We start from the raw sequence: 11,838 nt of genomic DNA, 5'->3' as shown, positions 1-11,838 counted from the left end.
GTGAGGGCAAGTTTGTGCAACAATAGAGGGACATGAGGACGAAATAGAGCGGGGATCCAGGTGGAAAAAGGGTCCCTGCGTTCTCACACACCTCGCTCTTCTAGCTGCTCCAACTTCACGAGTCGTTTTCTACAATGGCGGTCATACAAACAAAACAAACCTGTAAGGTATCAGACAGGAAATACGTATAGTTTAGAGCGGATCTAGATTTGACCAATCTGAGCCCTCCTGTCTGCGGCCACGTACAATTTTCGAGAGGTGCACCAGAGTGTCTGCGGAAAGTGCGGGGGTATATCTGCGTCTGCAGACGACTTGGTTTCTGAGCATAAACCAGCCTTAAAGGAATAGTACACCCAAAACATGATTAGCCTTCATTTTCTACTCACCCCCATGCTGAACAACACTCTGGAGTACTTTTTTGATATCTCAAATGCATCTGGAGATCTGGGAGGCTTCTTGCTGTCTGCTGACATTCAAATAATGGAGGTCTATGGTGCCCGAGACAGAAAGGTCCATAAAAGTCCACAAAAAACGTGTCAATATTCCTCCATACTGCTCGTCCAATGTATTCCAAGTGTCCTGAGTGGGTAGCATCCAGAATTTACTCGAAACGAAGTAATTTAGAATGTTTTTAGAGCATAAACAGTAGAATTTGGACGAGAATTTGCATGTTTTCAAAACAAAAACAAGGTTTTGTTGGGCTACTATATAAAACCTCCTGACATTTTGAATTGAAAAAGTTTCCTGGGTGGGAAGCGAAACGTCTTCAATCTTGGAAACCAAATCCAGTGGGTTTTTTTTTTTTTTTACTTTCTTTGGAACAGACATAACTGATTCCTCACAGTTATAAGGCTATAAAACAGATTTTCAGCTCTGTAAATAACTAAGGAAAACTGAGATTGACTGAGAAGCTTCAGCCCATCAAAGCTAGGAAATCTGGGAATCTCAAACAAATATTTCAGTATAAACTTAAACAGAAAGATGCAGTCGAACCAGTCTGTATAATCATGGCTGCAGAGTATAAATACTGATGGAAATCTCACACTTATTTCTTTTAATTAAAAAAAAAACAAAACTATTTGCTAGAAATCTGTACAACTTTGCATTTAGGTTGCAGATGTTTTGCTGGTTCTGCTTCAGGAAACAAAGTCCATCTCCAGTCTTTGATTCAGTCCATCGTTCAGGAGTGGGATCATAAAACGAACAGCCACAGCGGGGGAGAGAAGATCGATTTACCTTCACATGAAAGGCAGATGCATTTCAGGTTGCTCTTTATTTCCCCCTCATACATCCTCCCTCTGAAGACAACCTAAAGCCATAAGAAAAAGCCCTGGAAGTGACCTGGAAGTCCTACCACCACTTCTCAAACACAATCCTGTCCTTAGGGAGGCCGAGGTGCATCAGGGTTTGTGAAACTGCCTCTATCATTGGCGGGGGTCCGCATAAGTAACACAAAGTCCTTTGTGGGTCCACATTTGCCTGCAACTCCTCCTCCGTGATTCTCCCACCTGAGGAAACACGAGGGAGCAAACGCATTAATTAAACCTCAGCGCCGAGGCTCATACACACAGCTGTGATAGCGCCGGCTTCAACGCCACAAAGCGGATAAATCAAAGAAAGCCGACTGCGCTGGAATGTGACAGTCAATCAATCATCCCAGCTAAATGAAGAATTTTGTAAATTACTTTTGACAAAGGGCGTAAGGTGTGGCTCCACTTCTGCCCTCTGCTGCGTGACGTGAAAGTTGCAGGAGAACTTGTCAGGAAACTGTCCACATTTCTCAATGATGGAAGTCTGGGGGGAAACACAAGTCAGGTGGTGAGAGCCTACAGCATGTTTGAGCTTTTCCATATTTTGCTCACATTATGACCAGGAAATGTAAAGTTAGAGCCGAACCTTGAAGAGCAGCTCCTGTGTGTTCTTAGCGCTGTAGCAGAGGTGGGCGGAGCCAATGCTGTAGTCCCGGCCACCGGAGGACTGATTGAGACGCAGCAGATCTGAAGTGTGCAAAAGAATAGAGTACAGGGGATTGATCCCGACGCCCCCGGCAACCAGCAGCAAGTCCACAGACGGATCTGAAGGCTGCGGGTCAAAGTAGAAGTCCCCGCCCACACGCATGGCCACACGAGAGCCCACTGCGCACTGACAGGAAGAGAAAAGGAGGAAGACGTTACAGCGCTCTGTATTAGCTATTAATAATAGTTTTAAAGACTTTGAATGTATTGTGTAGACAAACGCCTTCATCTGCACACTTCTACATAATGATACGTGTTTTCTTAAGCTGCTATGATGGGCCCTAAACTATTTCTGGAGTAGAATATCAAACAATAGGATCAAACCATCCCAGACGTAAGAGATGTACTTCTTAGAAAGCTCAAATAAACATCACCTTACCTTAGATCTTTCAACAACAAAAATTATGGTTAAAAGTCAATTATTATTATTATTATCATAAGCCCACGGTAAACAATAAGACAGGCAACAAATATGCAATCGACAGAGAGAGTCAAGGCAAGCTGGAAGAAAGCATTTAAATTCAAAACATCCAATTCAAGACTGATTTTTATTTTATTTTTTTGAAAACTATTAATTATCCTATATGGATAGCAGGTAACTGGGCTCCAGCTGCTCTTAAAGATCACAACTGACTTTTATAATGATGTCCTGGGCAGTGTTGGGCACGTTACTTTGAAAAAGTAATTTGTTATAGTTACTAGTTACTTCTCCCAAAAAGTAACTGAGTTACTAACTGAGTTACTCCACAATAAAAGTAACTAGTTACTAGTAAAAGTAACTATTGCGTTACTTTTGCGTTTCTCACCCCCGTAACCCTCACCACCCGGCCCCCACCTTCTCGCCTTGTGTTTCAAAGCCAGCTGAATAGAGTGGACAACAAAGACAAGAACCTGCAGAGAGTTTAGCATTTATTGCAACTCAACGTAAATGACATCAGGGGGAACGCCATGTGAAGTTTTTTAACAGGGCATTCAGATCTGGTGAGTATATGAAATTAATAACTGGGGATGTCTAATTCTGAAATCCTGTGTGTTTGGGTTGTTATAGATACTGCAACATCTATCTATCTAGATGTATACTCTGTGTGTGACATAAAATATGGATCTCCATCCCTGCCACAAAGGCCATCAAATAATGTTTAAAATAAAAAATACAGTAGGTTGAGAAGGCAGAGCATCTATCCATCCAGATTTCTCCCTTTCTCCATATAGGCTATCATTTCTGGCTGTTGTCAGGTTAATCATTTGATCGTTCCCGCTCTTCATAGTTCTCCTGTGGCGCGAGCACAGGGCGACTGTTGCGCGCCTTTAGCGAGCATGCGCGTTAGGGGTGTAAATAATAATTTTTGTATTCGTTTTGTATCGATGCATCGATCCAAAAGCCGACGATCCGATGCATCGACACGTCCGCAAGATAATCGATTAATGTTTTTTTTTCTCCCTCCGGTCTATTTTTATCCATTTGCTCCTGGGCGTAATTCTTCCTCCCGTGCTGCGGTGCCGCTAAACCTATTTTCCCCTCCTACCGCGCTTCCTGGTTATACTCTTACAGCAGTTTGTTGCAGCAAGCTTCACACAGACATTTTTAAATTATGCTCAGTATTGAAGCGTGGTCTGGGCTACACGCTGTGGGTCTAGATACGGCCGAGGCGATGAGGAAGTGGGGGCGAGTTTAGTCCGACGACGGAGGGACAATGGGGCAAAAAGAGCGGAGATTCAGCTGGAAAAAGGCTCCCAGCGTTCTCGCGCACCTCGCTCTTCTAGCGGGTCAAACTTCACGAGTTGTTTTCCGCAATTTCGGTCATAAAAACAAAACTAGCCGGCCTCCTGTCTGGTGCACTGTTTGCGGTCAGCTACAATCTGGGAGAGGTGCAGCGGAGCGTCTCTCAAGGGGCGGTGACGTCAACACTCTGGAGCCTTCTTCTTCTTCTTTTTTTTAATGGCGGTTGGCAAACAACTTATAGCTGCATTACCGCCACCTTCCAGAATGGAGTATGGACCAGACAAACTATTATATTCTCCCTAAAATACCCGTTCTTCTTAGAAAATTAAAAATACCCCCAAAAACTACATCCCCAGATGACCTTTGAAACAATTCTCTTATATGTAGTTTATTTTTATTCCTGTCCAACTCTCTACACAACATCTCTCTTTCCTGAATATATTTATTACATTCTAAAAAAATATGTTGGACAGTTTCTCTGGAGCCGAGGTATTGCATTGAACTCATTACACTGATATTGTGCAGTATTTTTGCAGTATTTTTTGATGCAACTTTTCTACTTCTGTTATTTGCTGTTGTTTCTAAAGAAAATGCATAATGATATTACAGCTTTCATTGATTTATTTCAAACTTGAAACTTTGTTTAGCCTGTAAGGTGTAAAAAAAAAATAAAAAAAAATAATAATAAAAAAAAAATTAACCGATTAATCGATTAATCGAATCGAATCGAATCGAATCGTGGTGTATTCTTAAGTATCGAAAATAATCGAATCGTTGGATCAGGAAATCGATACTGAATCGAATCGCCATGATGGATGTGATTTACACCCCTAATGCGCGTTTCCTGTCGCGTGTGCGGTGAATCGTGCCGCCTGCGCTGTGCGGAGATGCAGAGGAAACCGTATCTGATGGGGAAACGCAGCTCGACCTAACACCGGTATTTCCATCAGGAAAACGCTGTTTTGCTGCTGGAGTCATCCTCACTCTCCATCTCTCTGTGTGTGCTGTACGTTAACACCCGCCAGCAGAAACACCCACCTACCCAACTGACAGACGGAATCTCACTATTCATCAGCCATTCTCATCCTCCCCTCTCTCATGATAAGGCGCGCACCTCTGGATGACCTAAAAAATAATCTTTAATATCTCTTTAACAAAAGTAGCACAAACAATATTTTTTTCTGCACAAATCTGCACTAACGTTGCACTAACCATTCAGTCTATTTGCAGAGTTTGTTGACGTGGGTGGGGTGTAAGCTTCACGCAGCTGCGCACGAGTCCTATCATGAAAAAAGGTTAATTGTGCGACCTGAATAATGCGCAGTAACGGGGTGTCTGCAATGGTAACTGCGTTATAGTTACAGTCAAAGTAATTAGTTAGATTACTCGTTACTAAAACAAGGTAACAGCGTTAGTAACGCCGTTACTTTCAACGCCGTTAGTCCCATCATTGGTCCTGGGATATTTTAGCTTGCAGCGAGTACTGGGAGCACTGGTGAATAATGGTTTATAAAGCAATAAGCTGGAATGGTTAAGAGAGAAAATAAAAGTATTTTTCACTTGCATTTCATTTTTCCTGATAAGATTTTTGTGCTAAAATGTAGATGAAAGGTTTTTGCTGACTTGGTTTTTTTCATTCTTTGTTTAAAAACCATCATGAACATTTTTTTAAAGCAGTAATTTCAGACAATTCAACATTTTTATTTTGTGGCTATCATTTTCTGACGTTTTCATTTCACATCTGCTTCACTGTAATGGCAATGTTCTACAGTAGCTTCCACTTTAAAGAGCCAAAAGCATTATCTATACTCTGTGAAAATCACGCTATAGTTCACTAGTTTACTCCTCTCACTCACCACGGTGTGGACCCAGTGTGCTGGGGGGTGCGTCGTGTACTTGACCGCCAGTTCAACGATCCCCTCCCTCTGCAACAAACCCGGGTTGGAGCACATGGAGAAACCTCCCACTGTCTCCAGACCAGGGATGAAGAAATCTACCCTGCATCAGGAAAAAAGCATCATGCTGGTAACTCTTTTTAATCTTCCAGGACCAATAACCTTTTTTTTCTTTCCTTTAAGACAAAAAACAGGAAAAAAAACAAAAACACACTGATGTTTGGGTCAGGACCTAGAAGAAAACAGGGAATAAAAATCAAACTAGGAGCATAGCTGCCTGCTGTTTAGTTTATTCAAACTGCAGCATGTTTGTTTACCACAAAGTGCAGCCATATGTGCAACCACTGCTGTGATGTTCAACATCTGGACTGAAGCCTCACCAATACAATGACCCACTGTTACATTAGACAAAGATAGAGAAAACCATTTACCCCAAAGGAGTCCTATATGAAGGACCTGCCATAATGTATCCATCTCCTTTTTCCACCTTGAGATGAAGATCTGGACAGCTCTTCCTCTTTGGAAAGCAAAAAAAGTGGCTGCCAAACACCCACTGACAACATGGGCTCGCACTGGAGGCGACTTCAAACTTTTAACCAGTACAAAGACAACTACAGGAAAACCAGACCTGCATTCATCAAAGATGCTGTTTTCATTACTTGGAATCTAAAATTATTATTTCTCTTTACTTTATGCATAAATCAATACTTAAGTCATCCAGAGCATTACAGTTCAATAAACATTTCTACAACTGTTACTAACACAATTTTCTAAATATTTCAGAACCTAAATAAAAGCCACAAAAAAAAAAAAAACAACTTATAGGACTATAGAACTATAAAAGTTGTGTCAGTTTTAAGGCTTTGAGCTCATGTGATCTAATCTGGCAGAATGCTGTCACCTAGTGGAGACTCTGGGTACTGTGGATTTACAGGCAGGTTCAGTGTGGTTAAAGCCAAGCACAACTACAATCCTTGATGACACTAATATTAATCACCTCTAATTCTTTGCAAGTAGTACACTAATGTTTATTTATAATGTTAAAGGAGCAATAAGTAATAGTGGTTGCCAAGTAACAAAGATTGTTAGGTGCTGTTGATACTATTTCTGGTCCGTCTTTCTTGCTTGCTTTCTTTGCTAAACCTGGGAACTCTCATACGATTGCTCCAGAAGCAGGAAGCAAACACAGGTTACATGTTGCAACAAAGCACCTCTGGGTCTGAAAGGGGAAAAACTTAAAGACATTGTTGATAGGGAGGATGGATTAGTGATAGGGAATGTTATTTTCCATCCTCCGGTGACAAAAAAATTCGAATTTTGTGTTATTATATGGTTATTTTCAATGTAAATTCCTTACTTATAGCTCCTTTAAAGAATCTTGAATGTTTTTTTGTAACTTGTAACCATGAAAACCCATAAAGAATTAACAAAGATCTGTTGGTATTCATTTATTCCATGGATCAGTGATCCAGGGTGGCAGATGAAAGTGTTTAAGGAGTGTCTACTCACCACTGTCCTGCTTTGAAGCTGAAGTCCGGGTGGACGGCTAACCTCAGTCTTTTCACCGTTTCCGAATCGTTTATGATTCCACAGACTTGAGCTGGGTACAGCGCCTACGTCAGGCAGGGAGGAAGGGATGGAGTCATTATCATCTCCACCAATAGTCACTATACTGTTTTTAAATCAGAGCTCACATTTTGTCTGTAGTTGCTCGCCGTCCTCTGCAAGTGGTCCATTTGTCTTTTGGAGGACATGTTTCTTCTGATAAAGACGAGAACACGGTTAAAAACATGGTTTGTTTGTCAAACATTCTTTTGTTAAGGGAGCACATGTATAAAAAAAGCCTGTGGAGTTTGACCTTAATGTCAATAAACTGAACAGGACAGTGCACAATAAACGCACCAGATTAACTAAACATGTCATGTACAATAATGGAGATGAGTAACAGCACTTTTAAATCACGTTGTTTATTATTTTGATTAGGTTATTCATCCTACATGAAAATATGGGGTAAAATTGTCCATCAAGAAATATGTTTTACGCATCAGAACCACCTAGGTCAGAGTTGGTAATTAGGTAAAGCTACTTTTCAAAGTTTTCTGTAAATTCAAAAACAATCTCAAAGAAAAAGAATCAATTTTAATTTCAATTCAGTTTATTTTTATAGTGCCAATTCACAACACAAGTCATCTCAAGGCACTTTACAGTTCAACCAGATCATACAGTCAAATTGATTCAAAGTTTTCTATCTAAGGAAAAGCTGTTGATTGCATCGACTCATTGACTCAAATACAATCCCTCACACCAAACATGCTTTTAGCGACAGTGGAGAGGAAAAACTCAGTTTTAAAAGGAAGAAACCTCCAGCAGAACCAGGTTCAGTGTGAGTGGCCATCTGCTGAGGCCGACTGGGGTTCAAGGAGAATCATAAATGGAAATAAAATTTCCTTGTAAACAACTGTGCTGACCTCAGGATTTATGAAATACAGGGAACCAACATCAACAAACGACATGATAACCGACACCGCCTGCGAAAACTTCACATTGGACTTTCAAAAAAGTTAAAAAACAAACCGCTGGACTTTGTTTTCCAAGTTTGAAGACATTTCGCTTCCCATCCAGGAAGCTTTCTCGATTCAAATTGTCTGAATTAGCATTGAGTTGCATGCTTTATAGAGCAGCCCAACAAAAGTCTCGTTATGGCTTAGAAATCATGCAAATCACAATTACTCACAATTACTATGCAAATAAAAAGGATCCAAATCCAATGATGTTTCTTGTGAACTATTTCTTACTGCAGTGTTTCCTTCCACTCAACTTTCCATCAATGTGCTTGGATACAAAACTCTGTCGATTAATCTGTCAATTTTTTTTTCTCCAATTAATCAATAATCAGATAGCCAGGTTTCTTTAAAGAAGACTTTGAAGTAATTAAACCAGGTGAAATCAAAACTTTTCCACTTGAGGAATTTTGGATAGAGCATATTGCTGGACAAAAAATATTTTCTTTTATCTTAAATGCAAAATGTTTATATAATATTTTACGATTTTATTATAATTACTGCTCTAAGTTGGTTTCTCTGTCAGCTAAAGGCATGTTTTACAGTCTCTATACTTCAGTTAATGATTAATCGGTTACTAATTTAGTTGACGATTATTTCAATAATTTCTTAATCTAGAATAATCCGATTACTTGTTTCAGCCCTACTATAATCATCAATAATAACAAATTTTCTTTTTTTTTTTTTGGCTTTCAATCAGTGCTTTTAGGTTAGTTTACATGAAGCTAAAGTAAACCAGAGTAGAGCGGATCAGACTCACCTATTAGCAGATCCGGGGGCCAGCAGCCGCCTCCACAGCGGAGCGCTGACAGCAGCAGAACAGATTAACCAACAGGGGGCGCTCATCCTGTCAGAACATACAATACAACATCTGGAAAAGCCCATAACTGTCAAAAGTGCTGAGAGTCCAAACTAAGCACTGTCAAATTTATCCTTTAATAGTATGAACTCAATTAGACTTTAATTTTGGTAGCGGTTCGTTAAATATAAAGTTTTAAGCATAAACATGTTACCCATCATGAGACAAAACTCCCCAAAAATCGTATTTTTAGCTTAAAATTGTAGTGGCAACCCGCCGACTTCCCTTTAACAATACGAGGAAATAAGAACAATAACATGAAGTTTATTTTAACGCGTATAAAAAGGTTGGAGAACATCAACACGTATTATTGACATAAAATGTAATGGAGTTTGGTATGACCTATAGCGGAAGCTAACTGTGCGCTAACGCTACATATAAATAGTGCTTTTATTTCGCTTTGCTATTTCAGTCAGACAAGGGCATGTGATTTTCTCTTACCTAAAACACCCGACCATATAGGCTACCACTCAAACTCCGGCCAAATATTTTACACTGCTAAAATAATAACCTTCGGCATGCTATGATTACATGACTGTGGAAAGCCGACTTCTTCTTCGGTAGGATGAACACCTCGGGTTAGGTTTATCAGCGCCCTCTTGTCTTGTCTTGTTGCGTATGGAGGTTGGCAAGCAACTTTTCGGTGTGCATTACCGCCACCTACATGAAGAATCAGAATGGCCCTATTCATAAAGATACTTGTATTTATTCATCTATATATCTCTATCTATAATATTAGTAATATATTATTACTATAAATATACTAAATCCTCCTAATTATTCCTGTTAATGTTAAATATTTAAATAAATATTGATGACATTTTTTTTTTACCTTTTCTGCAGAATATCAAATTCAATTTTACTTTCTCCTTATTTAGGTCTCTAACCAAATTCTTCCTTTCTTCTTCATACTTTTTACAATACATCACTACATGTTCTACTGTTTCGTCTTGTCCACAAAATTCACATTTGCCTGATATATGTTTCCCTATTTTGAATAATGTATATTTTAATCCTGTATGCCCAAATCTAAGTCTTGAAATAACTGTTTCCTCTCTTCTGCTTCCTTCTGCTATCTTCATTTCTCAGACTTTCCGTTGAATTCTATAAAACCATCTTCCTCTCCTTGCTTCCTCCCATTGGTATTGCCACTTTTCCTTCATCCTTTGTTTAATGATACTCTTAATTTCTGTCTTACTTTAGTTAATCATCATATCAATGGTTTTATTATCAGCGCCCTCTTGTGCCCCAATTGCACCTTTGACAAAGAGTGCATCTCGAGTATAAACCATGTAAACTTACTGTTCAGTCAAATTATTTTAATTTACACAGAGCTACAAGCTCGTAGAGATTTTTTTTCCTGTTTTTGCTTTGCCAGCTTTATCTTTATCCTTACTATCTTTAGTTATATTTTCTGGAAAAATCAGTTATTAAAAAAAAATATCCATCACATCCATTTTCATTTAGAACCAGACAGATTGAAGTAGGTAAAACATATGACAAACAAAGTTATCTATCTATCTATCTATCTATCTATCTATCTATCTATCTATCTATCTATCTATCTATCTATCTATCTATCTATCTATCTATCTATCTATCTATCTATCTATCTATCTATCTATCTATCTATCTATCTATCTATCTATCTATCTATCTATCTATCTATCTATCTATCTATCTATCTATCTATCTATCTATCTATCTATCTATCTATCTATCTATCTATCTATCTATCTATCTATCTATCTATCTATCTATCTATCTATCTATCTATCTATCTATCTATCTATCTATCTATCTATCTATCTATCTATCTATCTATCTATCTATCTATCTATCTATCTATCTATCTATCTATCTATCTATCTATCTATCTATCTATCTATCGATCTATCTATCGATCTATCTATCGATCGATCGAAGGACAGAAGCTCCCTAAGGGTTTCTATCTAAACTGTAGTGTTTGACTATCTTTCAGCTCATTGTACAGTGAGTGAAACCTGAGATGTTCCTGTTTTGTCTCACTGAGCCGTTCCCTGCCATTAAGAGCAGCAGCTGTCATTTAAATAGCAATCAAAACTCTATTGTGTAATCCGAACTCAACACTGTTTAACAACAGGCCAAGTTGGTTTGCATGATTATTACCCTGGAGGGTAGACAGTGACATTTAGGCCTAAAATAGGATGCTCACAAGTGAAAAGGTCATGCACTGAGTATATCTCTGTGGGATCCTGATCTCAAAGAGCCATATGTGTATTTTGGTGGAGTGGAGAAAGGTTTTCATCTTAATGCAGACACGTCACTGGGAAAAATATATTTTCCATCAGTTTTGTCGGGTGATTCTTTAATCCAAGGATATAACAAAAAAAATAGCACTTTATTATTTTGTTTGGCTCTATCTAGTGGTGAACTAATAATAACTGCACTGCCAGAAGCTTAAAGGCAGCAGCTCTGTAGCTATCTTTATATACCAACAGAGTTCTGCCTTTAAGAAAAGGTTTTTAGCTTTAAGCTAAGCCATTTCCAGCTATGTAAAACTAGTGGGTGTTTTAAATGTGGTTTAAGGAAAACAATGACAATGTTTTAGATTGCTCAACACAAAAGCTTGATCTCAATGTAATTAGAAATTACTTGTAAAATGTGCAGGCAGAACCGAAAGGTGTGTGTGTGAGAAGGCAGCCAACAATCCTGACTCATTTACATCAGTTCTCTAAGGTGGAATGAGACAAAATTCCAGCAAACTGCTGTGAGAAGCTTGTAAAACGAGAGCAAGAATATTTAA

General features: G+C 38.9%; 1 protein-coding gene across 1 annotated transcript; it reads right to left on the bottom strand.

The window, feature by feature from the left end:
* Positions 1–1,033: 1,033 nt before the first annotated feature.
* On the bottom strand, positions 1,034–9,649 carry oxnad1 (oxidoreductase NAD-binding domain containing 1). Its single transcript, XM_038300234.1, has 8 exons — positions 9,495–9,649; positions 8,955–9,041; positions 7,328–7,394; positions 7,143–7,246; positions 5,595–5,736; positions 1,897–2,142; positions 1,686–1,794; positions 1,034–1,508 (listed from the first exon to the last, which is right to left on the bottom strand). Exons 1-8 carry the CDS (start codon positions 9,509–9,511, stop codon positions 1,351–1,353), a joined length of 930 nt encoding a protein of 309 aa, XP_038156162.1. The 5' UTR covers positions 9,512–9,649; the 3' UTR covers positions 1,034–1,350.
* Between the last annotated feature and the right edge of the window lie 2,189 nt (positions 9,650–11,838).

Source organism: Cyprinodon tularosa, unplaced genomic scaffold, assembly GCF_016077235.1.
Source record: "Cyprinodon tularosa strain WSP-4 unplaced genomic scaffold, ASM1607723v1 ctg443, whole genome shotgun sequence".
Classification (NCBI taxonomy): Eukaryota; Metazoa; Chordata; class Actinopteri; order Cyprinodontiformes; family Cyprinodontidae; genus Cyprinodon; species Cyprinodon tularosa.
This window is presented reverse-complemented; position numbering and strand designations above follow the sequence as displayed.

Coding starts and splice junctions, on each gene's coding strand:
- oxnad1 (XM_038300234.1), bottom strand. Junction 7,395..8,954: donor GCCCCCGGATCTGCTAATAG/GTGAGTCTGATC, acceptor CGTCTTTATCAG/AAGAAACATGTCCTCCAAAA. Junction 1,795..1,896: donor CACAGGAGCTGCTCTTCAAG/GTTCGGCTCTAA, acceptor GTTTCCCCCCAG/ACTTCCATCATTGAGAAATG.